This window comes from Drosophila bipectinata, chromosome 4 (genome assembly GCF_030179905.1).
Source record: "Drosophila bipectinata strain 14024-0381.07 chromosome 4, DbipHiC1v2, whole genome shotgun sequence".
NCBI classification, from domain to species: Eukaryota; Metazoa; Arthropoda; class Insecta; order Diptera; family Drosophilidae; genus Drosophila; species Drosophila bipectinata.
The window spans coordinates 8,418,051-8,442,905 of record NC_091740.1 but is presented as its reverse complement, the minus strand read 5'-3'; the positions used below and the strand labels follow the sequence as shown (position 1 = coordinate 8,442,905).

Genomic DNA, 24,855 nt, shown 5'->3' with positions numbered 1-24,855 from the left:
CGAAATACCAGGCCACCATGGCTCTGCGAAATTTATGGCCATTAGAACTTTCCCAAGAATTGCAGTTTCTTTTTCTCACCTGATATTGGCCGACCCACAGGGAAAATTAAACAGCAACTCTCAATTGCACTTGAAACTCGCACTTGTTTGGTTGCAACTAGTTTCATAAATTCACTTTAATTCAAATATAAAGATTGCGGAACACGTGTAATTAGATATTTCCACGTGTTTTATTCTTAAAAAGGTGAAATCTTAGGTCAATCCGCTTGAGTCAAAGAACGATTTGAAAGTGAAACTGGGCTTATCTTTGCAACGAAAACGAACCTACTTGCACATGCCAGGGAGCTTTAACGGTTCTAAAAAAAAGGCATAGGAAAGAAGGGGACGGCAAGTGTGCACTTTTGGAGACTACTGCAATCTGCACAATGGGACACATCTGAAATTGTTTGTCTTAAAATTTGCTCGTGAAAATCACCCTCACACCTACAGGTTGGAATGAAAAATTTATTTTTCGGCTTAAAGCTGAAAAAGGGTGATCTTTACCAGATGTCTTTAGCATGAAAGGTCCCTAATTCTTTTCCTGATAAGTCTTCTAGTAAATACAGCGATTGTCCGCACTTTTTCTTTACTCGGACTTTTACTCCAACAGGCGCTAGCTTAGCGTTGAAATTCCCTGCGGCATTGCTTAGCTTAAAGTTTCTCTTCGTTACTATCTGGCCAATATTAAATGTCCGGTGATGGCTTCGCAAATCATACGTACGTTTGTTGGTCTGATAGGCTTTCTGCATATGTTTTTGAATGTCCCCTCGAATATTGGAAAAGTTGTCTAATCGATTAAGGGTAGTGGATCCCTCATTAATTAATCCCAATTTTTCTAAAAGTTGGTAATCGTTACCATGAGTAATCATGTTTTGTCCAAAAACGGCTAAATATGAGGGCATTCCAATCGACTGATGTAGATTATTTCGCAAGGCGCTATTAATGCTACTCAAGTACTTGTCCCATTCCCTCTGATCTGACCGAATGTAAGATCTTAACGCCGCGTTAATAGATCTATTAACTCGTTCTGCAGCGTTGGACTGAGGAGCATATGCTGCTGTGCACCGGTGTTGGACTCCGTACCGATTCAAAAACGCAGAGAAGTCATTTCCCTTAAACAGTCTACCGTTGTCAGTAACTACTACCTGTGGAACTCCAAAGCAATCGAAAATATCCTCGTTAACGATTTTAACTACAATCTCCCATGTAAATTTCTTTACAGCCTTCAAGAAGGTGAATTTTGAGAAGTGATCCAAAATTATGAATATTCCTATATTTCCTCGTTTGGTTCTAGGAAAAGGACCGATGAAATCGAGATATAGTCTCTGAAAAGGTCTCTCGCTTTTAGTTTGCTGTCCCATTGGAATTTTCATTTTCTGTGTGGGATGCTTGCAAGTTTGATATACCTCACATTGGCGGATGTAATCGCGGACATTGATAACCATTCCTGGCCATGAGAAAGTTCTGAGGATTCTCTCTAAGCACTTTGCCATGCCACAATGCGAAGCGGATGGTTGATCATGGGCTGCTCTAATAACTTCTGTTCTCAATTGACTTGGGACTACCAACTTCCAGCACTGATCGTCTTTATCCAGATCGCCTCTGGAAAAGTTACGACGATGATAAAGCAAGTTGTCAACTACCTGATAGTCGGGCATGTTATTGGCAACTATTTTGTCGATCAGTTCTTTATATTCCGAAGACTGGAACGCATCGGAACTAAGATCTATTTCGGGCCATACTTCGATGTCTACATTGGCAACGTTCACATCTCCTTCGAAAGATCGAGAGATGGCATCGGGTACAACATTTTCACTTCCCTTTCGGTGTTCTATGGTCAACTGGTATCCTTGAAGTTTCATGGCCCATCTTTCTAGTCTACCTCTCAAGTCGTTCTTTTTCATTAACCAACTTAAACTAGCATAATCGGTGATTACTTTAAAGGGGTGTCCTTCGATGTACATTCTAAATCTTTCAATGGCTAAAACTACCGCTAAACACTCTAATTCGGTTACCGAATAATTTCGCTGAGCCTTGTTAAGCTTTTTGGACTATAACTGATTGGCCGCTCGTATCCGTCTTCGCCACACTGCGCCAATAATCCTCCTACTCCATAGATGGATGCATCGCACTGAATGATGAAAGGTTTGTCGTAATTGGGACTAATTAATACTGGCGATGAGCATAATTTGTCTTTAATGGCTTGAAAAGATTTCTGTGCATCGTCGTTCCATGTTAAGGATTTTCCTTTCAATAATTCTGTGAGTGGAAAAACTATTGTCGAATACTGTGGTATGAATCTCTGATACCAACCGGTCATGCCTAAAAACCGTCGTAATTGTTGTAGAGTGCCCTCTCCTACTACATATCCTAAATATTCCACTTTAGATAAGCCGAATTGACTTTTGGCTATATTGATGGTCAACCCTGCCTTACGTAAATGGGAAGCAACTACGGTTAAGTGAGTCAGGTGTTCATCCAAAGTAGAAGATAATATCAATAGGTCGTCTAGGTAAACCATCACGTGAGACTTTAATTGATATGGAATAACCTGATCCATTAATCTGCACATTGTTTGGGGTGCATTACACAAACCAAAAGGCATGCGTTTAAACTGGTATAGCGGTCGATTTGGGACAACAAACGCGGTTTTTGGTCGAGATTTCTCTTCTAAAGCAATTTGCCAAAACGCGTCTTTTAAATCGATCTTTGAAACGCATCGAACTGCAGGAAGTCTACTCAATAAACCTTCTAAGTGTGGCATAGGATATGTGTCCTTTGCGGTAACACTATTCAATTTTCTTGAATCCAGACAAAACCTTACCTTTCCTGGTTTTACTAATAGGACAATCGGTGAAGACCATTCCGATGGAGGTGCTTCTTCTATAATGTCTAACTCTAACATTCGGTCAATTTCGCTACACAAAAGTTTCTCTTTGGCTGGCGAAATAGGATAATAACGCTGTTTAACCGGACGCGTATCCTTTGTGTCGATTACGTGCTCAACCAACTTTGTTAAACCCAATCCGTCACATTCAGATGTAGGAAATAACTCAATGACGTTCTGTAACTTGCGGTTTTCTGTGGCTGATAATGCTAGTTTGTCGCTACTCGTTTCTATCGCATGTACTTCGGGAAGATTGGATTGATAGTTTATAGAAATTCCGAATTGATTCCAAAAGTCAACTCCACATATAATGTCTAATGATATGGAAGGAACAATTAAAACTCAAAATCGTTTTGAAGGTTGTTATATACTAATGATATTACTATTGCACCTGCAATTTCTTGACGTTTTCCGTCTGCTGTACAAACTCTTCCTTTTTGTTTTTGATATTGCTTTAAATCTACTATTGTTTTTGCTAATGGCACCACTATCTAATAATGCATAAAAGGGTTGATCGAAAATGTGCAGCTTAACAAATGGACGATTATCTTGAGCATTTTGTGACAGGCTCGATACTGTATACGTTGTAGACTTCTTCAAACTGTTCAAAATTTTCGCATTCGCCTAGATGATCGTGAATTATGGTATTTAATTGAAAACAATTCAGATCTTCTTAACTCCTATTCTTTAATTCTAATGTGATACGGCTTCCTGATTTTATGACTAACTTCTTCATCTAACAGTTCTGGTTTATTTGGATTTGAAAGTATAATTAGATTTTCGCTTGAATTTAGTTTCGGACATCCCTCTTGTGTGAATTGCGGATGTCCTGTGGATCGTTTCCCGAATGCGGATTACATTTAACACATTTTGGTCGATAGGTATCTAAAGCTCTACATCCGTAACAAAACACGCGCCGAGGTTTAAGACAATCCAAATACCTGTGCCCTGGATCATCACAATTCCAGCACTTCATGGAAGTCTTTATTGCAAACACCTTCTGGTTATCTGTCTCTAAGTCCGAAACTTCATCTTGTTGGTCCTCTAACGAGACGGCATTAACTGTACGTCTAAAGTTGTTTTGTAAATTCCCTTGCTTATACTTATTGTTGCCAAAGAATGCCTCATGTTTGTGACACTCTCGTCTCAATGCTGACAATGATGGGGTATCTACATGCAAAAGTTCATGATATAACTCTGGTCTTAGATGGTTTCGAACTTCTGCTACGATTTCTTCATCAGACAATGGTTCTCGTAAGGCATCAGTAATAGCAACCATGGCATCTAAGAATTCATCGAAACTTTCGTTTCGACCCTGTTTTCGTCTACGTAAAGTATCTTTAATGTCCCTTTCTGTACGTTGATCTTTGTACCTTTCTCTTAAACGAGTGCATAGATCGAACCAGGTGGTTTCCTCATTAGATCTGTGACAGCGCCAATAAAAATTCAAAGCTGGTCCAGCAAAAAGTAAATGTCCAAATTTGTAGAGCAATACAAAATTTCCATTTAAACTTTGAGATGTTAAGCAGTTAACTCTATAAATAAAGTCTTCTACTGAGATATCACTAAGCAACCCTGTAAATTTGATATGCCAATTCGAGATAACTCCAGCAGTTTTATCCGAGAAGTCTCGAAAAGGTTCCTGAACTACCGGCGAATTATTATTACGTCTGTTAAATTGATTGGATCGTGCTCCACTGTCTAAACTTATACGAGGATGGGCCAAGGGTGCAGGAAAATCCCATTCAAGTTGCGGTTCTTCTGGGTTTTCTCGTGGAATCCCGTTTAACGACAAGCTATTAAGGGTTGTACGAACTTCTTCGGACAAGGTTGCTGTCATGCTTATACGAAATGACTCCATAGAACTTGCTATCAATTGTTGAATTCTTTCTTCACTAATACCATTGGAATCGGCAGTAGCCTGAGTATTTGTTATTTCCTGACGCGATGAAGCTCCTAGACTCGTTCGGGGGTTTACATTTGCATTCGGTCTTTGGTGTGATCGGGTATTAGGTCTATTTTTAGGAATAGTTCCGGTGGTTGAGCTATTGTTTCCACCAGCTCTGGTTGTCCTAGAGTGGGGAACGTTCGCTTCTGCATTAGTCAAAGTCTGGCTTTCAACCTGATCTCGCTAACAAACACTTCGACAAATCGGACAAGTTTCATTATTATCTAACCATGACAATATGCATTGGCGATGGAATTTGTGTTTACATGCTATCTCCACATATTCTCCTTGAATATTTGTACCATTGCATATAGTGCAGCTTATTGTAGTATCTCTCTCATTGGACATTCGTGCTACCAAGTTTTCTAGACTGCGTCTGACTGCCATTATTTATGTTTATATTTTATTTTTGCTTTGTTTATGTTAAATATGTTTGGTTAGTGATTTATTTTTCATTGTTGTTGGGGTTTTACTCCGAGACCAGCTAACTTAACTATTCAGCTAAGGTATCCCACATTCTCTTACTTTGGGTCTATTGCACTATTGTGGAAACTGTCAATGAAAAGAGAGTCTTGCCAAGAATGCTCAGCCAAAATAATCTCCAATTTTAATTGATTTCCGAAATTAATATTAGGAATTACATTCAGTTGGTGACGAACCGATTTAGACTCAGGACGAAAAATCCAAGACTGATATTGTAAAGCCTGATGGAATACAAGAAATACGATATATGTATTTAATAAACGTGAGTCTTGGCCACTAGATTGGCTATTACCAAACTGTGTCATCCAAAGATCTCCTGATTTAAATTGTGAACTTTTAGCTATAATGGATTTTTGGGAACGGATGAAATTGTGAGGGAAAATATCTACATATCGTTCTTCACGTATGGTCATTCTGTACTATATACCTTGTAACCACGTTTACCACGATTGCCCACGTTGGCTTCACGGTTGACTCCAACGTCGGCTCCACGGTTGGGCGCCATTTTATCTGTAACGTCCTGGTTCTGATCGGGATCACGCACTGTCTGTTGCCGGCCTAGCTCAGGGCCAGAGGGAGGGTTCTTGTGCTTCCCCAAATCAGGGTTACCAAATAAAAGAAATCGACAGTGCTTAAGGGAAGGGAGTGGCCAAAGTGGTGGGGGAGAGAGAGAGAATGAGGATCTTAGAATTTAGAAAATTAAGGAAATTACTCTATGTTGCTCTACTTCATGATTTTACTTCATCCAAAATATTCATATACATATTTAGATCTCGTTTATATGTTATTCTGACACATATTTGTAGGTTGTTGCGGCTATGCCGTACTTACAGCTCGTCCCTCGAGGTCAGCAGGCCTGTCGACTTCCGATGCAGCTATGTATTTATATGTATTTTCTAAAGTTTACTTCATAATAGTGTAGATATTTATATATATATGTAGATATTAAAGGATGTAGTAGGTAATTAATTTAACAAAAGCAAAAACTTTCAAAACTTATTAATTCTAGAAAATAACAATTATTAACAATTATGATTCAAAATTCTTTAAAGTTTTACATTCCCTACAGTGGCAGATCAGCTATGCATCTAAAACTGTGGGGGTTATATGGTATTTGTTTTTCTGTTAATTCTCTTGGGGAAATAACGGATGCAGCATGGTAGAAAACAGAACACAAATCCGCGAGAGCTACTTTTATAGTAGGCGAGAGGAGAGGGGGGAGTTGATTCCACGCCTCATGGAAACCTCGTGGTCCTTATGTAATGTTAGGGAACAGCGGGGGGGGGGTTTCATGACGATCCGTTACTGTTCCTCCAAAACGCTCCTCAATAGCTCTAAATCCTCATCTCGGATTCCTGCGTTTCTGGCTTATATATATTTTATATATGTGCTCGGCCGAAATACCAGGCCACCATGGCTCTGCGAAATTTATGGCCATTAGAACTTCCCCAAGAATTGCAGTTTCTTTTTCTCACCTGATATTGGCCGACCCACAGGGAAAATTAAACAGCAACTCTCAATTGCACTTGAAACTCGCACTTGTTTGGTTGCAACTAGTTTCATAAATTCACTTTAATTTAGATTGCGGAACACGTGTAATTAGATATTTTATTCTTAAAAAGGTGAAATCTTAGGTCAATCCGCTTGAGTCAAAGAACGATTTGAAAGTGAAACTGGGCTTATCTTTGCAACGAAAACGAACCTACTTGCACATGCCAGGGAGCTTTAACGGTTCTAAAAAAAAGGCATAGGAAAGAAGGGGACGGCAAGTGTGCACTTTTGGAGACTACTGCAATCTGCACAATGGGACACATCTGAAATTGTTTGTCTTAAAATTTGCTCGTGAAAATCACCCTCACAACGTATAACATTTGTTAAGTCTGTGCAAGCCATATCTGTAAATTCATAATTTAGAACAGAGGTCGGCACGGCCCTATCACGAGGGCATAGGAAATTTCTCTGCCCGAGCTCTGCCACACACACACAGTGTAAATGTGTGAAACGTCATGCTCACAGCCTACTTTCTGCTATTCGGAACTAACACTAATGCGTTAAAATCATATCAATGTGTTGGGGTGCCGACCACTGATTTAGAATATAATTTATTTTTATTTTAAGAGGAAACAATTAAACCAATTACCTTCCGTGAAGTATACTGTTAAGTGTACTCAAATGTAGTCTATTTCGCAGTTTAGACTTGACATGGTTGACTTGGCTAAATATACGCTCTACTTCGGCGTTGGACCAAGGCAACGATAAAACATTAATGGCAACGTGGGCCAATTTTGCAAATGTGTTGTTGCGTCCAGAATCCTTATAGGAATTGCCTTCAATCCAAAATTTTTTTGTGCTATCGGTATTTTGCCAATTTACAAATTGAATTTTTTGGTATTGGCTTTTTTGGTATTAATCTTCTCTATATTTTGGCATCTAAGGCCTTCCAATAATGGAATAATGTCCTTTTTGTTGTGGCGCAAAACATTGTTCACAGAAAAAATATCAATCTACTTCAATATTTTATAGTTTTCTGGAAGCCTTAAATTAAATAATTGTTTTATTAAACGGTGTCGAATGAATGCTAGTTACCTCTGCTTAAGTTTCTTAATAAGCTCAACTAAAAATTTTGATTTTTTGATTTTCATTATTTTCATGTGTTTCTCAAACTCATATCCTTGCGAAAGATCATCGTGGACATATCTTTCGATATCCTCTGTTTCCAACAAATCCAACATTTGATGTAAGAGTTCCGCTTAGTTCTTGTCAGAACAGCTTCGGCTAATATTGTTCCCTATTTTTGGTCATATAGAAAAAAAAAATACAACAATCGCATATAATTAAAAAAAAAAAGCAAGAATTTCCGCTGTCCGCTAATTGCAAATTTTTCTAGCAAACGGCCTTTGAAAAAAACCAGATTTAACGGAAAACAAGAAAGGAAACCTAACTTCGGGCGAAGCCGAAGTTTATATACCCTTGCAGTTAAAACCGGATATATATCGCAAACATCGGATATAGTTGGCCGATCCTTATGGGAATATGAATATATAATCCAATTTATTACAATACAAAATCTAAAAAAAGTCCCAAACTTCTATCTTCAAAAATACCAAAGTTGGTATTTCTACCAAAAACCATTTCTGATCGTTCAGTTATATGGCAGCTATAAGATATAGTCGGCCGATCGGTATGAAATTTGGTAGGTCGGATTAACTGACCAAGTATATAATCTGTAACAAAATCCAGATTTCTGTCTTCAAAAACACGAAAACACGCGTTGGGCCATTTCCGATCGTTCAGTTATATAGCAGCTATAGGATATAGTCGGCCGATCCTTGGCGAAATTTGGCATGTCGTATTATTTTGCTAAAAATAGCGCTCATGTAAAATTTGAACTCTCTAATTCTAAAAACACCAAAGTTATGCCATTTCCGAACAATCAGTTATATGGCAGCTAAACGATATAGTCGGCCGATTCCGGTCGTTCCGACTTATATACTGCGTGCAAAGGAAAGAAGGGTGTGTGCAAAGTTTCAAGTCGATAGCTTTAAAACTGAGAGACTAGTTTGCGTAGAAACAGACAGACGGACAGACAGACATACAGACATACAGACGGACAGACGGACATGCTCATATCAACTCAGTAGGTGATCCTGATCAAGAATATATATACTTTCTAGGGTCGGAGATGTCTCCTTCACTGCGTGTCCCACTTTTGGACAAAATTATAATACACTCTTTAAGGGTATAAAAACTGTAAGAAACTGTACACAAGAAACTGACCGATGGGCTCTCGTAAACGATTGATTAGTAATTTGTTATTTATTAAGCTAATAGGAGTTAGTAAGGAAATTAAAAATACTTCATTTTAAATTTGAAGGACAGGATAGAGATATAATATAGTAGAGACCATTGTAGTTCGAACATAAGACCCTATGAGCATCGTGTTGCTTATATGTCGAACTACAATGGCTAAGGAATAGAGGACAATTACCTATACATATTACATACATTTACATAATAGAGAAAATTACAGCGTGATGGGTGGGATAGATGGGACATCTCATACAAAGAAAAATTTTCTATGGCGGGTTCCAGCGCTTATTAGCTGAAAAAATAAAAAATTTTAAAATCACCTAACATTGCATCAGTTCGTAGTGAAACACGCTGTAAAAATGTCTATAAGTACGGGTTCTACGACATTTTGGCAGGCCGCGTCGTGGAACCCGCTCTCAAATGTTTTCATTTTTTCCGTCGTGGAACCCGCTGTAAACCCGCTGGCAGATGTGAGAGGGAAAGAGAGAATTCTATTTTTAGATCGTAACATCTTTGGAGCATCTCAGAAATATCTTCTACTAACCTTACTCTTCCGTTCTGTTTTTGGGATGGATTCTAGTGCTCACTTTAAGGGCAATTTTAAGTATCATAAGATCAACTTCGAGGGTAGCCTAGATGGATAAAGCGCGCTCATTAGACTTGGGGTCCTGGGTTTGATTTCATTAGCGGGCGGTTGTTTTAAGTTTTTAGAAAGATTTAGTTTTATGATTATTTTTATATTTAATTTTATTTTACTTTATAATTGTTATTCTTAATTGCATTCTATTACAATTGTTGTAAAAATAAGTGACGGGCGTGTCGGATACCAAAATGCCGGACGGACTTCCTTGAAATTTTATTAGCCGGACATAATGAAAAATTAAACAATTTTACAATTGTAAAATTTAAAAAAATATTACAATTAAAGAAAAAAAATAATAATAATTATAAAAGAAAGAAAAAGTTCAAAGTCCTTACGAGGATTTGAACACAGAAAAATTACACATAGAGTAACTACTCTATGCATTACGCTACCACCCTGTCTCGATCTGCGGCGATCAAAAATACTATTGGTTTTACCAACTACCATATCGGCGCATCGAAAACAGAAACGAGAAATTGAAATTGAAATTTGGAAGCCAAAACATTTTTACTCCGTCGTGCGAGCAGTCACACATACACATATAGGTTAACATTTTTGTTGACGGGTACATATAAAGAGTTCTAAAATTAGAATCGTATGCATGTGCGTTTCCCCCTTCACCAACAAGCTCGACGCAAAAAGTTGACCGTTTTGGGCCCTGATGTCCCATCTATGTACTTTATAATCTTTGCTCAAATCAACAAACTATCAGGCATTTCGGAGAAAGTCTCGACTGATGTATTGTTTTTGGCTGCAAGTAGCAGGACGCAGTATAGCAGTATAAGTAGCAGTATAAGGACGGAAATACATCAAGAATTGTGTCGAAGCTGAATGCTGACGAGGAGCTTACCGGGGATATTATAAGAACTGGAAGTACGGCCGGTACTGAAAGTACTAACAATGGAAACACTGCACGAAGATTTTTTGCAAATTTAGCTGCGCGCATAAAAAGAGTAACCAAATTTTAATATTCCGATTTAGCATTGTCCTGCGAGCATTGTCCTGTGGACATTACTTAAACACCAATGCATTCGGATCGTACGCTATGGAAACTGCCGAAATTTTTGTTAATAAATACCCTTGGTTTGACATGCCACCGCCTGTTCACGGAATTTTAATTTTTTTGTGTATGATGTATATAAAATTTTTGTATACAATGTATATGTTTATTATTTGGTGCAATGTGCCCAAATTAAAATCTCCACTACCAACGGTGACATAACAATCGCTGCAGCATATTGCGCCCCCAGGCACAACATCCACGAACAGGAATTCGGCTTGCTACTGGATTGCCTCGGCCCCAAGTTCATAATCGGAGGGGACTTTAATGCTAAACACCCTGGTGGGGCTCCAGGATTACGAACCCAAAGAGCTCGGCCCTATACAGTCAGATTCAGTCCCGAAACTTGAGCTGTCACGCGACCGGTGCACCCACATACTGGCCTACGGATCCCCACAAAATCCCAGATGTCCTAGACTTCGCCATCTCCGGAGGACTGGACTCTGCCGGAATTCAAGCGAGAGAAGTAGAAGACCTCTTCTCGGACCACAGCGCCTTTGCCGTGTCACTTTTCACCCCAGCCTTGCTCAGGTCAGCCCGCAAAAAGCTGATCTACAAGACAACAGACGTTGACAAGTACCAATCTTACCTGAACAACGTTACCGACCCCAGCCCGACACTTGACTCCCAGTTTGACATCGACGACGTTGTAGAAGAGTTAACAGCCCATATTAAGGCGGCAGCTTCTGAAGCAGCACCAAGGCCCTCCAACCGCCCAAGAGCCACTGACAGGGACATCCATTTTTGGAGCCCAGAAGTCGAAGAACTCAAACTTGAAAAGCGACGACTCCGAAGAGTGTGGATGCTCTCGCGGAATCCTTTGGACAAAACCGCCTTCAATAGAGCGACCAAATGTCTGACAGAAACTTTGGCAAGACTAAGGAAGCAGGCCTTTGACGGGTTCGTCGAACAACTTGAGCCAGGCGACCCTCAACATAACTTATGGCGAGTCACCAAATCTATCAGACAGCCGCTGAAAAGGATCCCACCTGTACAAAGAACCGACGGCAGCTGGTGCAGATCGGAGATGGACAGGGCCAACGCTTTCGCCGAACACCTCGAAGGTGTCTTTACGCCTTTCGATCGCTGCTCACCGGAGGATGCTGCTGAAACTGCCCGTCTGCTAGCCGAGCCTTCTAGGGACGCCGATCCAATACCACCAGTGACTGAGGAGGAAACAGCTGAGCTTATAACCATCATGAGCAACAACAAGGCCCCGGGCGATGATGGTATCAATGCAATTGCATTAAAAATGTTACCACCTCCAAGCATTCAGCTAATTACGAGGATCTATAATAGATGCTTGGAGATAGGGTACTTCCCGTCCACATGGAAACGTGCCCAGGTAACTATGATACCTAAGCCCGGTAAACCCGAAGCAAACCTTTCGTCCTACCGACCAAGTTTATTACCAACGCTCTCCAAAATACTTGAACGAGTGTTTTTAAGCAGAGCACTGCCAGTATTTGACGAGGCTGGACTGATCCCTGTCCACCAGTTTGGCTTCAGGCGGCGACACGGTACGCCAGAGCAGTGCCATCGGGTAGTGCAGTGCATCCTGGACGCGTTTGAAACCAAGAAGTACTGCATGTCCGTCATGCTGGACGTGAAGCAGGCGTTTGACCGAGTCTGGCATCCCGGTCTTCTATATAAATTAAAGACTGGCCTACCCCGACCATACTTCCAGTTCCTAAAGTCGTTCTTGGAAGACCGTAAATTTGCTGTTAGATGTGGCGAGGCCATCTCCGGTATTAGAGAAGCTCACGCTGGTGTACCCCAAGGCAGCGTTCTTGGCCCGTTGATGTACAATGCTTACACGGCCGACCTCTCTGTTCTTCAGAGGCCTGACCTGCTCGCAGCAACCTATGCAGACGACACCGCCTTCCTTACCACCGCCGATAGCGCATTGGGGGCAGCCGATACGATGCAATTGCAGCTTGACTTGCTCAGCGACTGGCAAAAGCGATGGAACATTGCCGTCAATAATGAGAAGTCCACTGCCTCCACATTTTCTCTCTGCAAAGGCAACTGCCCTCCAGTTAACCTTAACGGCTCTTCAATCCCACAGGTAGACAATCCCAGGTACCTGGGATTCACCCTAGACAGGAGGCTCACCTGGAAGCCCCATCTGATTAAGAAGAGGAAACAGGCTAATCAAAGACTTCGATCCTTCTACTGGCTTATGGGTAGGAGATCGAAGCTGAGAACTTCCACTAAACTCCTCATCTACAAGGCAATAATACGCCCTATCAGGACGTACGGCATACAGCTCTGGGGAACTGCGAGCAAGACGAGTGTCCGAACTATGCAAGCTTTCGAAAATAGAGCCCTTCGAATCGCCACTGGGGCCCACGTCTATCATGACAATCGCACCATCCACGAGGTTCTCAATTTCCCTTGGGTCAAGGACGAGATACAAAGAAGCAGCGCACGTTACATGCAGAGGCTTCATAATCACCCGAACCGGTTGGCCAGCTCCCTGCTGGACAGCAGCGAGCAACCCAGAAGACTTAAAAGGACACACCCGCTGGACCTCCCCTTACTACTCTAATTTTTTTTTCTACCATATTAATATTTAAAAATATCTATACGTGAAGTTTACGTGATAAAATTTAATGGTTGTCCCTAATGGACAGTTTTAAATAAACGTTACCCTGCTAATACAAAAAAAAAAAAAAAAAAATTAAAGAAAAAAAAATAAAAATAATTATAAAAAAAATAAAAGTTAAAAGTCCTTACAAGGATTTGAACACAGAAAAATTACACATAGAGTAACTACTCTATGCATTACGCTACCATCCTGTCTCGATCTTCGGCGATTAAAAATACTATTTGTTCTACTTACTACCACATCGTCGCATTGAAAACAGAAACGAGAAATTGAAATTTAAATTTGGAGGCCAAAACATTCTTACGCCGTCGTGCGAGCAGTCACATGTAAGGAGTTCTAAAAATACATGTAAGGAGTTCTAAAAATAGAATCGTATGCATGTGTGTTCCCCCCTCACATAGCTCGACGCAAAAAGTTGACCGTTGATCGGCAAATTTGAGTTTTGAGTCTAATTCGGTACAAAGTTTCAGTACAACTTACAAAAATTCTGTCTCTGGTGCGAGCGGTTTTCACAGCGCTACAAGTTAAGTTTGAGCTCCATCGTTTTCAACAATAAAATATTGGACTGCTGAATTTAAACACGGGCGGACAAGCATTTTTGACGATGATCGCCCAGAGAGATGACAACACCAGAAATTGTGGATAAATTCCATGGAATGATATTGGATGATCGCCGAATCAAGCTGCGAGAGATTGCAAATGCTCTAAACATTTCTCGGGAACGCGATGGAAACATTTTACACGAATTTTTACACATAAGTAAGCTTTCTTATGTGCCTCAAGATGGGTGCCTCGATTGCGAATTAGAGTTTGGCATTGCTTAACGCAAACAAAAACGAATTTTTTCGTAGTTTTGTGACTGTTGACAAACCTGGATTCATCACCATACACCAGAAAGTATGGAACAGTCAAAGCAATGGATTTCAACTGGAGAAACGGCACCGAAAAAAGCAAGATCGGTTTGTCGGCCAACAAGGTGATGGCAACGGTTTTCTGAGATGCCCGAGGTGTAATTCATGTGGATTATCTGGAAAAAGGGAGAACAATTACGGGAGAATACTATTCCAATCTCTTGGGACGATTTGATTCGGAGCTGAAGAAAAAAAGGCCGCACATGGCGAAGAAAAAAGTTTTGTTTCACCAGGACAATGCTCCCGCTCACAAGAGCGTTGTCGCCATGTCAAAATTGTGTGAATTGCACTACGAAATTCTGCCCCATTCACCTTATTCTCCAGATTTAGCACCATGTGACTATTACTTATTTCCAAATTTTAAAAAATGGCTTGGTGGTAAGAAATTTCAGTCAAATGAACAGGTAATCTGTGAATCGAACGCCTATTTTGAAGATATGGATAAATCCTATTTTATGGAAGGTATTGGGACTGGAGGATCGGTGGTCTAAGAGCATACGTAATTTTAATTATTTTCGCTAATTTCTTTGCAATTTTTTGGTTCATCTGAATAGGTTCAGCTGAAAGAATTTTAATTTGCAATTAAACATTGCGACTTGGTGACACATATTTTATGCAAATTTTTAATTTCATATACAGGAGGAAAAATTTCATATACATATATTCAGTTAATATTTCAAATACATTATTTCCTTAATGGTTAATAAGGCTAAATGAGTCTGGTTTTATTAAAAGGTGGTCAAAAGAATTTAATGACCCGTACATAACAAAACATTATTTATTTCTCTGGTCCGTCCGGTTAGAGTACATGTCTGTATATGTCTGGAGTCCCCAATATGGAATACATAAGGACCGCTTAGAATCCGTACAAAAGAATTTCTTAACTTTTTCACATAGAGGTCTAAACTGGGATGCAAATCTTCACCGTTAATCTTGTAAGAGTAGACTCTAACTTATAAACTAACCTAGCTTAACAAATCGTAGGACAATGCTCGGTGTAAATTTTCTGCATCACCTTATTAATGGGGATGTACATAGCCAGCATTTACTAACACGCTTAAATTTTAACATTCCTAATACAGGGTGACAATAAATAACCCGGAAAAAAATTTGTGATCCTAACTTTTTAAGGAACTGTATTTGAGAAAAAATGCAGATACACAACTTTTAAATAGGTATTGTGTTAACATATATTCAGCCAGTTTCGAAGTGGCTTCCTTGGGCTTCGACGCAGAGACCTAAACATTTCTGGAAATTTAGCGCAATGAGCCGCAGGTCTTTTTCCGATAATCGATCCCATTCCAATGATTGCTTCAGCACCTCCAAACTTATGTGGCGTTTAGCTCATGCCCTGGACTCCAAAATAGACCACACACTGTAGTGCATCGGATTAAGATCTGGCGAGTAAGGTGCCCATTCACTGGATGTGATAAAGTCCGGAAAATTGGCTTTGCTCCAGTCCTGAGTCAATTTGGCTCTATGGGCTGGCGCTGAATCCTGTTGAAACGTCCACTCCGTATCACCGAAGTGCTGCTGGGCCCAAGGAAGCACAAAAGTTTCCAAAATGTCCCGGCGGTACACTTCCTGATTGATTTTGACCCCTTGATCGATGAAAACAAGGGGTGTTTTACCGGTGGCGCATATTTCTCCCCAAACCATTAAAGACGGCTCACATTGATGGCGCTCGATTATTGCAGAGGTACCTGGAGCTTCAGCCGACCAGCTTCCGTCATTTTGGTGATTGTGCGCCTGTTGGATGGTGAATACCTTCTCGTCCGTGAACCGAGACTCTGCAATTCCGAGTGATCCTCTTGTCACGATCTGGCGAATTCTGAAAGTGTTAGCGGTGCATGGTCTGTCTCGTCCGGGACGGCCACCTTCATGGCCAAGCTCATTAAATCGCCGGATAGCGTCAGAGACCGTTTGTTTTGGTATGCCAGGCAAACGAACAATGTCGCATTGGCGATTTCCTTGTTGAAAAAGTTTTCAAATTGCACAACGATTGTTAGACATCCCGAAACATATATCAAATTGATGGGAATCACAAAAATGTAAATATTTTTGTTTCAGAAAAGTATAAGGTATCGATAAATGCATTTATTTAAGGGCTGCATCATAACACATTTATAGTAGATTGCTTCAAAGTTTGTCCGGGTTATTTATTGTCACCCTGTATTTTCTTTAAATTAATTGAAAAATGGGACGCGGAAAACAATTATCCGAGTTTGAAAGTGGCCAAATTGAAAGCTCTCGTGAAAGTGGTCTTATCCATAGCAAAATTGCTAAAAAAAAAAAATTGGACCAAGACAAAATGTTGAGTAATTTTTGAGAAACAAATCGGAATATGGCAAAAATATGAAAAGCGGTGACAAATACTCCACCTCTGAGGCAGACAGGAGGCATATTGTGCGACCTGCGTCCAATTCACATCTCTCAGCACCCAAAATTAAAGTAATTTGCGGTGTTAAAGTCAGTGTGACAACAGTTAAAAGAGTGATTTTGTCGGCTGATCATCTAAAACGAATGAAACTTAAAAACAAACACCGTTTCATGATGCGAATGCTCTTTGCGCGCAAGCACATAAGCTGGACGAGCGAATTTCAAAAAGTGTTTTTTTCCGGCGAAAAAAAAATTAATTTGGACGTCCCCGATGATTACAAATTTTACTATCACGATCTTCGAAAGGAAGAGCATTTCCTGAGCCATCCCCATAGCTGTAAAGGAGGTGTAATGGCTTGGGGTCGCTATCAGTTTTTGGCACTTGCGACCTTCAATTTTTTAATTCAAAAAAAAATTTTTAAATGTCTTAACTTACTTTAATAGTTTACATTTTTTTTTAGATTGAACCTATTCAGATGAACGGAAAAAAAAACATTGATTTTGTTAAGCTTTCAGAAGAAAAAATAAATAAGGAATAAATGAAATGTTTTTGAAAAAAACTCCAGATTTTAATTGTTCAGACATTAGGTCGAACATAACAAATAAAAACTTTCATTGGAGTACGACCTTTTTATTTGGGGCTCCTCTTAACATTAATTTTGATATGAAGGAGAAACATAATTATATAAATCGAAAAACTGGTTTAGGAATTATAGATAAATTTCTACCAATCATGAACCTATTTCATTAAGCGGCAGTGAATCTTATAGCTGTCATATAACTGATTGATCGGAAATGGTATAACTTTGGTGTTTTTATAATTAGAGAGATTTTGTACAAATTCTATTTTTCGCAAAATAATACGAAGTACCAATTTTATAAGGATCGGCCGACTATATCCTATGGCTGCTATATAACTGAACAATCGGAAATGACCCAACTTTCGTGTTTTTGAAGATAGGAAGTTGTAACTTCGTACAGATTCTATCTTTGTCAGTTGATCCAACCTAATAAATTTCATAACGATCGGCTGGCTATATCTTATAGCTTCCATATAACTGAATCATCGAAAATGGTTTTTGGTAGAAATACAAACTTTGGTATTTTTGAAGATAGAAGTTTGGGTTTTTTTTTTAGATATTTTAATCGTAATAAATTGGTTTTATTATGATATTCTCATAAGGATCGGACAACTATACCCGATTTTTGTGATATATATCCGATTTTAATTGCAAGGGTATATCAACTTCGGCATCGCCTGAACTTAGCTTTTCTTTCTTGTTTTTATTTATTTATTTACAACTAGCAGTACCCTGCCACGTTTCGCTGTGGCATATTGTTGTTGCACGCATAAAAAATAAGTCAAACAAAAAAGAATAATTTTCAAATTAATTAAATTCTGTAATACTTGTGGGTATACAATATTCTTTGTTTCTCCTCCTTAATCATTCATTATTATTTCTGTATTTTAGTATATAGGTTGCTCTTCACTCAAGCACCTTGTGATACACGACATTTTTTTTTTTATTATCAGGCGCAAAAACAAACAACGCAGATGGTTTTCCGACCCGTGAACATGCCACGTATAATTGACCATGGGAAAAACATGAATGTTCTAGATTTAAACCACAAACTTTTAAGGATTGGGCTTGTGATTTGTTGATTGTCATGGCAAATGCAAGACGTATCGGAAATTGAAGTCTTTTAAATTCAAACGGCATATCGGTTGGGATCATCGGGATCCTCGGAATTAGAACTTCCTCACCTTTGAATTTTCCTATCATTATCGTAGCGTAAATTACATTGTTCATCAATTTACTAACCACCAAACGCGTACCGTTGCACAGTTTTGGTTGGTTTATGTTTCGAAGCATGATTACTACGGAGCCAACCTTTAGGCGTAAATTGTGCGGTGGTAAGCCAGGCACGTCCAAAGAGTTTAAAAATTCAATTGGATAGTTGGTGGCTTCATCTTCATTTGTGACGCAGTCAATAGATTTGAATGAATGCATTGTTCCAATGATCTTATTTTGAATTATGTACCAGGTGTACCGGAAAGTCCTTGCCGGTTTTCGTAATAGATGTCGCTAGCCCACACGCGTTGTTTTTGCTAATAACCTCTATGACGTTTTGTTTGTCACTGATATAAGTGTCAAAACAGTGCATAACAACAATCGAAATTTATCGTGGTCTTGCCAATTTTTGCCTTTGAAAATGAGTAATTTCGTGCCTGGAAATGGCCATTTGCGGGAAGTGATGATTTTCATGTTCCATCAAAAGAAAAAAGCGGCTGAATGTCACAGAATTCTTCACGAGATATACGGTGACTGTGGTCTAGCTATCCGCATTGTGGAAACGTGGTATCGTCGCTTCAAAAATGGTGATTTCTCTACTGACGATGCAAAACGCTCTGGACGGCCGCAGACGTTTGAAGACACCGACTTGCAAGCGCTTTTGGACGAGGATGATACGCAAACACAAAAAATGATGGCAGAGCAACTTAATTCATCCCAACAAAGCATCAGCGACCGTCTGCGTGCGATGGGAAAGATCCAGAAGTCGGGTAAATGAGTGCCGCATGAATTGACCGAGGCGGAATCGCCGCATTATTGGTTCGTAACTACTTGGACACAGTAAACTGGGAGATCCTAGCCCACCCGCCTTACTCACCAGACGTGGCGCCTTCCGATTACTACTTGTTTTCATCGATGTGTGGCTAGCGATGGGCAATACTTTGAATAAAATATTTTTTACCATATTCTAACAATTAACGAGTTTCTTTCCGAATAAAACCGGCAAGGACTTTCCGGTACACCTGGTAGTTCAGGTCATCTACATCTTTATTCTTAGCCGCTAAAATTGCTCGCTCACTCAACCATTCATTATTTTTGTAGTTAGAAATAATATTTGGAAATACATTGTTGATAAGTTCGTCTTTTGATGAGACAAAATTACAAAAATTATTTGGAAATGATATTAATCCGCTCGATTCATCGACAGGTACTTGACCATTACCGATAGTCAGAAATTGCTCCGAGAAATCTTCAGCAGATGTATCATTAAGCAATGTAACTCTCATGTTTGTTATCAGCTGCAGTTTCTTCACATAGCGCCATAGATTTGACGATTTGAGGCAAGCGTTTATTTCGTCGGCAGCCGCAGATCTTGGAATTACTGGCAACTTCACTTTATCATTAACGCAGCATAATCCAGGCGTTTCTCCGGAAAACTTTAATGCACCACAATACTCGCAAACAACGTCCATTTGCCCAATGCAAACGCTAGGATGCAAGCTGTAATCATTGCTGCAATCGTATCGAAACGCAGCTCGATTCAAATCAGCTAAAATTTTTCGTCGCAAATTAAAATCTATTTGAGAAGCACGAAGTCGAGCCTTACTATTGCGGCTCTGTTCACGTGCAATTTCTCGTTCTTCTTCAGTCCTTTCATATGCAGTATTTTGTATTCTTCTTGCATTACGGCTTTGTCGGGAAAGATTCGATCGTCTTGGTCGCGGCATTATTAATTAAACTTCACTTCACTTCAATCCACTTGTTAATTATTTATTTAATAGAAATAGTTTTAATATTGATTTCTTACAAATATCAATAGAGAGTGCAGAGGCTCTAGTGGTGCTTCAAGTTGAGGCAATTTCACTTTCCCGGAAGCGCAACACAATCTTTTTGGTTCGTTGTTAAATTTGAGAGCCTGACTGAATTTGACTTCGTTTGTAACTGACATTTTGACATTTGACATTTTCTTCTTAGCTGTCTGCCTAAATAAAAAAGTATGGGCCAGGGAGGAACGCTGTCGAACGGGACAAAAAGTATCCTATGTCCTTCTCCTGCCTCTAAGCTACCTCCCTACCAATTTTCACTCAAATCTGTTCTTCCGTTCTTGATTTATAAGTGTTGTAACATAAAACACGTTGTTCTTTTATATATATAGATGATTTGTTATTCTAGATTATTATGACTAAAAGTAAGGATAATTAAGCTAAAAGGGATCCCATAATTTTTCAGTTATTTACATCTAGGGATAGTTCCGGGGATAATAAATGGGACAACGAATTGTAATTTTTACAAATAACGCGAAATGGATCGTGTTTTGCAAAATTAGACCTAGAAATTGGTAACCAAAGGGGTCGGAAGTATCTAGTTAATTAGGTATCTAGTTAAATATCTAGTCAATTAGGTACAGAAAACAATAATTTTTCAAGAAGTAATTGTGAGACCACCTCTCCAAGAATAAGCACATGAATGCACATAAGCACATATTCTACATAACCCCAGCACAAGTACGGCGCTTATTTAATGGAGGTAGGTTAAATAGACTTAACCGTCAACGATACGACGGAAGGCAAGTGACAGTATCCCAGTTTAAACTTTTTAATGCAAATAAAAAAATAACAGAAACTGCTTTTGAACAGATTCAATCCTTCTTTAATGAACCAAGTATTGCGGACTCCAAACGCACGAACTGTATTCCAAGATAGGACGAATGATACATATAGAGTTTTAGTTGTGAAAGGATCATCAAATTCATTTGACTAACGGTTGATAAAAACTAGCACAACACTAACTTTATTGACTGTCAATGATATATGTTCATTAGGGACAAAAATAAAAAAATTTTAGGTGAATGTATGGAAAATTTGGAATTTTGGTAATTTTTTTGATCTTGCAAAAACTCCCTCCCTGCTCTGGCTTTATTAACTGTTAGTGATATATGTTCATTGAACAACAACTTATTGTCAAAAAGGACTCCAAGATCATTAATAAAGGAAACACGATCTAAGACGTTATTCCCAAGTGAGTACGAGTCAATGTGAGTCACACTGCGATTGAACGTCATAACCTTACACTTTGAGCAGTGAAGTAAAATGCGATTGTTTGAACACCACAAGACGACTTCGTTGAGGTCTAATTGCATGTGTCTATGAAGAAAAAGAAAAAGAAAAGCAACTTGACATCATCAGCACACATAAATGTAGTGGCATAGTTTACAACACTAGGTAAATCGTTAACAAAAAGAACAAACAGAAGAGGTCCTAAGTGACTACCTTGTGGGACACCAGATGAAACGTTTACAATCTGGGATGTAATATTTTTAAACAAAACTCGCTGCTGTGGAGAAAACCCCATAAGATACAGCTTATGAAGGAGAAGATAATGGTTCACAGAATCCAACGCATTGCTAAAATCAGTGTATACCACATCAGTTTGTACGCGGCTCAGAAAACCTCTGTGGATAATTGAAGTGAATTCAAGAAGGTTAGTTGTGGTAGAGCGATGCTTGACAAAACCATGCTGTGAAGTGGAAATAATGCTTTTACAAAAATGTTGCAGTTGGAATCGCAGATAGCTTAGCAATTCCCCGGCAGTTCTCATTACGTGCTTTCGAGCCTTTCTTATGAAGCGGAATAATAAAAGATTTATTCCATCGCTTGGCAAGACATGCAAGCTCCAAGAATAAATTGAATAAGATAGTAAGAGGGTAGCAAAGGACATCTGAGCAATCCCTGCAGTTCTGAGCACTAGTTCGTTGCTGGTGAAATAAGCACTTACCAGCAGACCACCGCTACTTACAAAGTGGCGTCTAGCCATGCGTTTTTTTATTTCCGTTTTTCTATGAAATGTCCGCAAATAGGGTCAATCGCCACCTCCTCGATTACCCACGAACTAGTGAAATAGTGTAACATATTAGGGTCTTTAAAGGAACTACTTACATTAGACCCCATGGAACGGCCGGTAAAATAAGTGCTTACATGGGACCCCATGGAACGGCCGGTAAAATAAGTTCTTACATCGGACCCCATGAAGAGGTCGGTGAAGTAAGTACTTACATTGGACCCCATGGAGGGGCCTGCCATTATAAATTAAAAAACATGTACAATTGCAATTACAGTTTTTATTTAGATTACATTTTTTTTTTATAACGGGGTTTGTTCTTTCATTACTTTTAGGCTGCTTGAGTTTTTAAAATCTCTTTTTTTTTGGAGCTGCAGGGCCTTTCTCAATTGTTCCTCAGCTGGGCCAATACCGCCGACTGCAGTTTTTGAATCTAGAAATAAAAAGAATTAAACAAGTTTTAATAGATTGAAGTGTATAATGATTATTAAACAATTATCTTTTAAAATATTCACCGATTATAACGCCAAAGAAATTTTCTTCTTTTCCTAGGGCACCTTTCCCCTGAACGCCATCCACATTATACGCCAAGACCACTTCATTGGCTAAAATATATTTATACATATTTATACATAAAATATACATAAACATATTTTATAATACAAACATATATTATTTTTTAAGTCACTCACCTAATAATCGATTGATCCGATTTGCACTTCTTAACTCAAATGCTTGCAAAAATTTCGTCAGCCAGCAAACACAGCTGCGTTTAAGCGAAAGAGTAGCACAAAATAAAACAAACTGTTCTTTCTGGACAATTGTTTTTGTAAGCAGTGCACCGAAGACGCGTAAACAAACAGCGATGTAAAGCATAATCGAAGTTTTGTCTTTAATCTTGTGTATGCTCTTTCCACAAAATAAAAAAAAAAAGCGATGCTTGCCGTTATTTTGTACTTATGCGCTAATGCGCATTTCGTTTTATTTTTGATCAAAAAAAGTAAATATCACGAATAATCATTATTTTTGAGTTTTATTTTTTTTTGTTCAAGCTTAATGATTATTTGTGATTTTTATTTTTTCGATCAAAAATAATTATTAGTCTTGATTTAAAAAATTTAAAATCGTTGAGAAATCATTACAAAGTAATTTTAAATATATTACTTATATTGATTACGGTCCCTGCTTTTGAACGAACTTACGCCTAATAAATAAACATTACACTAAACATAACATAAACATTCATCCAAAAACACTAAGTCTAAAAACTCCAAAATTATGACATTTCCTAAAAATCAGTTGTATGGCAGCTATAAGATATAGTCGTCCGATCCCGACCGTTCCGACTTAAATACTACGTGCACAAGAAATAAGGATGTGTGCAAAGTTTCAAGACGATAGCATCAAAACTGAGAGACTAGATTGACATGCTTAGACAGCACAGACAGACGGACATGCTCATATCAACTCAGGAGGTGATCCTGATCAAGAATACATATACTTTATAGGGTCGGAGATGTCTCCTTCACTGCGTTTTGCACACTTTTGACCAAAATTATAATACCCTCAGCAAGGGCATAAAAATGATCAGATCAGATTTATGATCAAATGAAAAATTATTTTTGCATTTAATATTCTAAGAATTTTATTGTTTGTTAATTATTCTAGTTGTTTTATTGGATACGACGCGAGAAGCTACTCTAGAATGGACTAGATACCCATATGGCCCGCAAGCACAAACTCCCGGGGTAAGTAATCCTAAAACTATTTAAAATGTACTTTTCATTAAGTTTATATGCAGCTAGGAATAAGGGGGGACATCTGAGTAACAGGCGAAAAAAAGCGGATTTTCTGGAATTTTTTTTGGCCCAAGCTTCTATCTTCAAAAATAAGAAAGTTGATATTTTTACCAAGTACCATTTCCGATCGTTCAGTTATATGGCAGCTATTGGACATAGTCGGCCGATCCTAATGAAATTTCGTAGGTTGGATCAACTGGCCAAAAATATAATCTGTACCAAGTTTCAGCTTTCTATCTTCAAAAACACGAAAGTTTGGTCATTGCCGATTGTTCAGTTATATGGCAGCTATAGGATATAGTCGGCCGATCCTTATGAAATTTGGCATGTCGTAATGTGTTGCCAAAAATAGCTCTCGTGTCAAATTTGAACTCTGTAACTCTAAAAACACCAAAGTTATACCATTTCCGATCAATCAGTTATATGGCAGCTATAGGATATAGTCGGCCGATCCGGGCCGTTCCTACTTATATACTGCGTGCAAAGGAAAGAAGGGTGTGTGCAAAGTTTCAAGACGGCAGCGTCAAAACTGAGAGACTAGTTCGCGTAGAAACGGACAGACAGACAGACGGACAGACGGACATGCTCATATCAACTCAGGAGGTGATCCTGATCAAGAATATATATACTTTCTAGGGTCGGAGATGTCTCCTTC

General features: G+C 39.0%; 1 protein-coding gene across 9 annotated transcripts in view; it reads left to right on the top strand.

Moving 5' to 3' along the window:
- The window catches only part of Eph (Eph receptor tyrosine kinase), a 119,726-nt gene that overhangs the window by 12,709 nt on the left and 82,162 nt on the right, over positions 1 to 24,855 (top strand). For 8 of the 9 annotated variants that reach the window (XM_070282475.1, XM_043213527.2, XM_043213528.2 and 5 more), the window contains one exon: positions 24,070 to 24,149. The exons of the other annotated variant lie outside the window; for it this stretch is intronic. In XM_070282475.1, the coding sequence (XP_070138576.1) occupies positions 24,070 to 24,149 (80 nt within the window). The remainder of the gene's footprint in view (positions 1 to 24,069; positions 24,150 to 24,855) is intronic. 9 annotated transcript variants of the gene reach the window in all.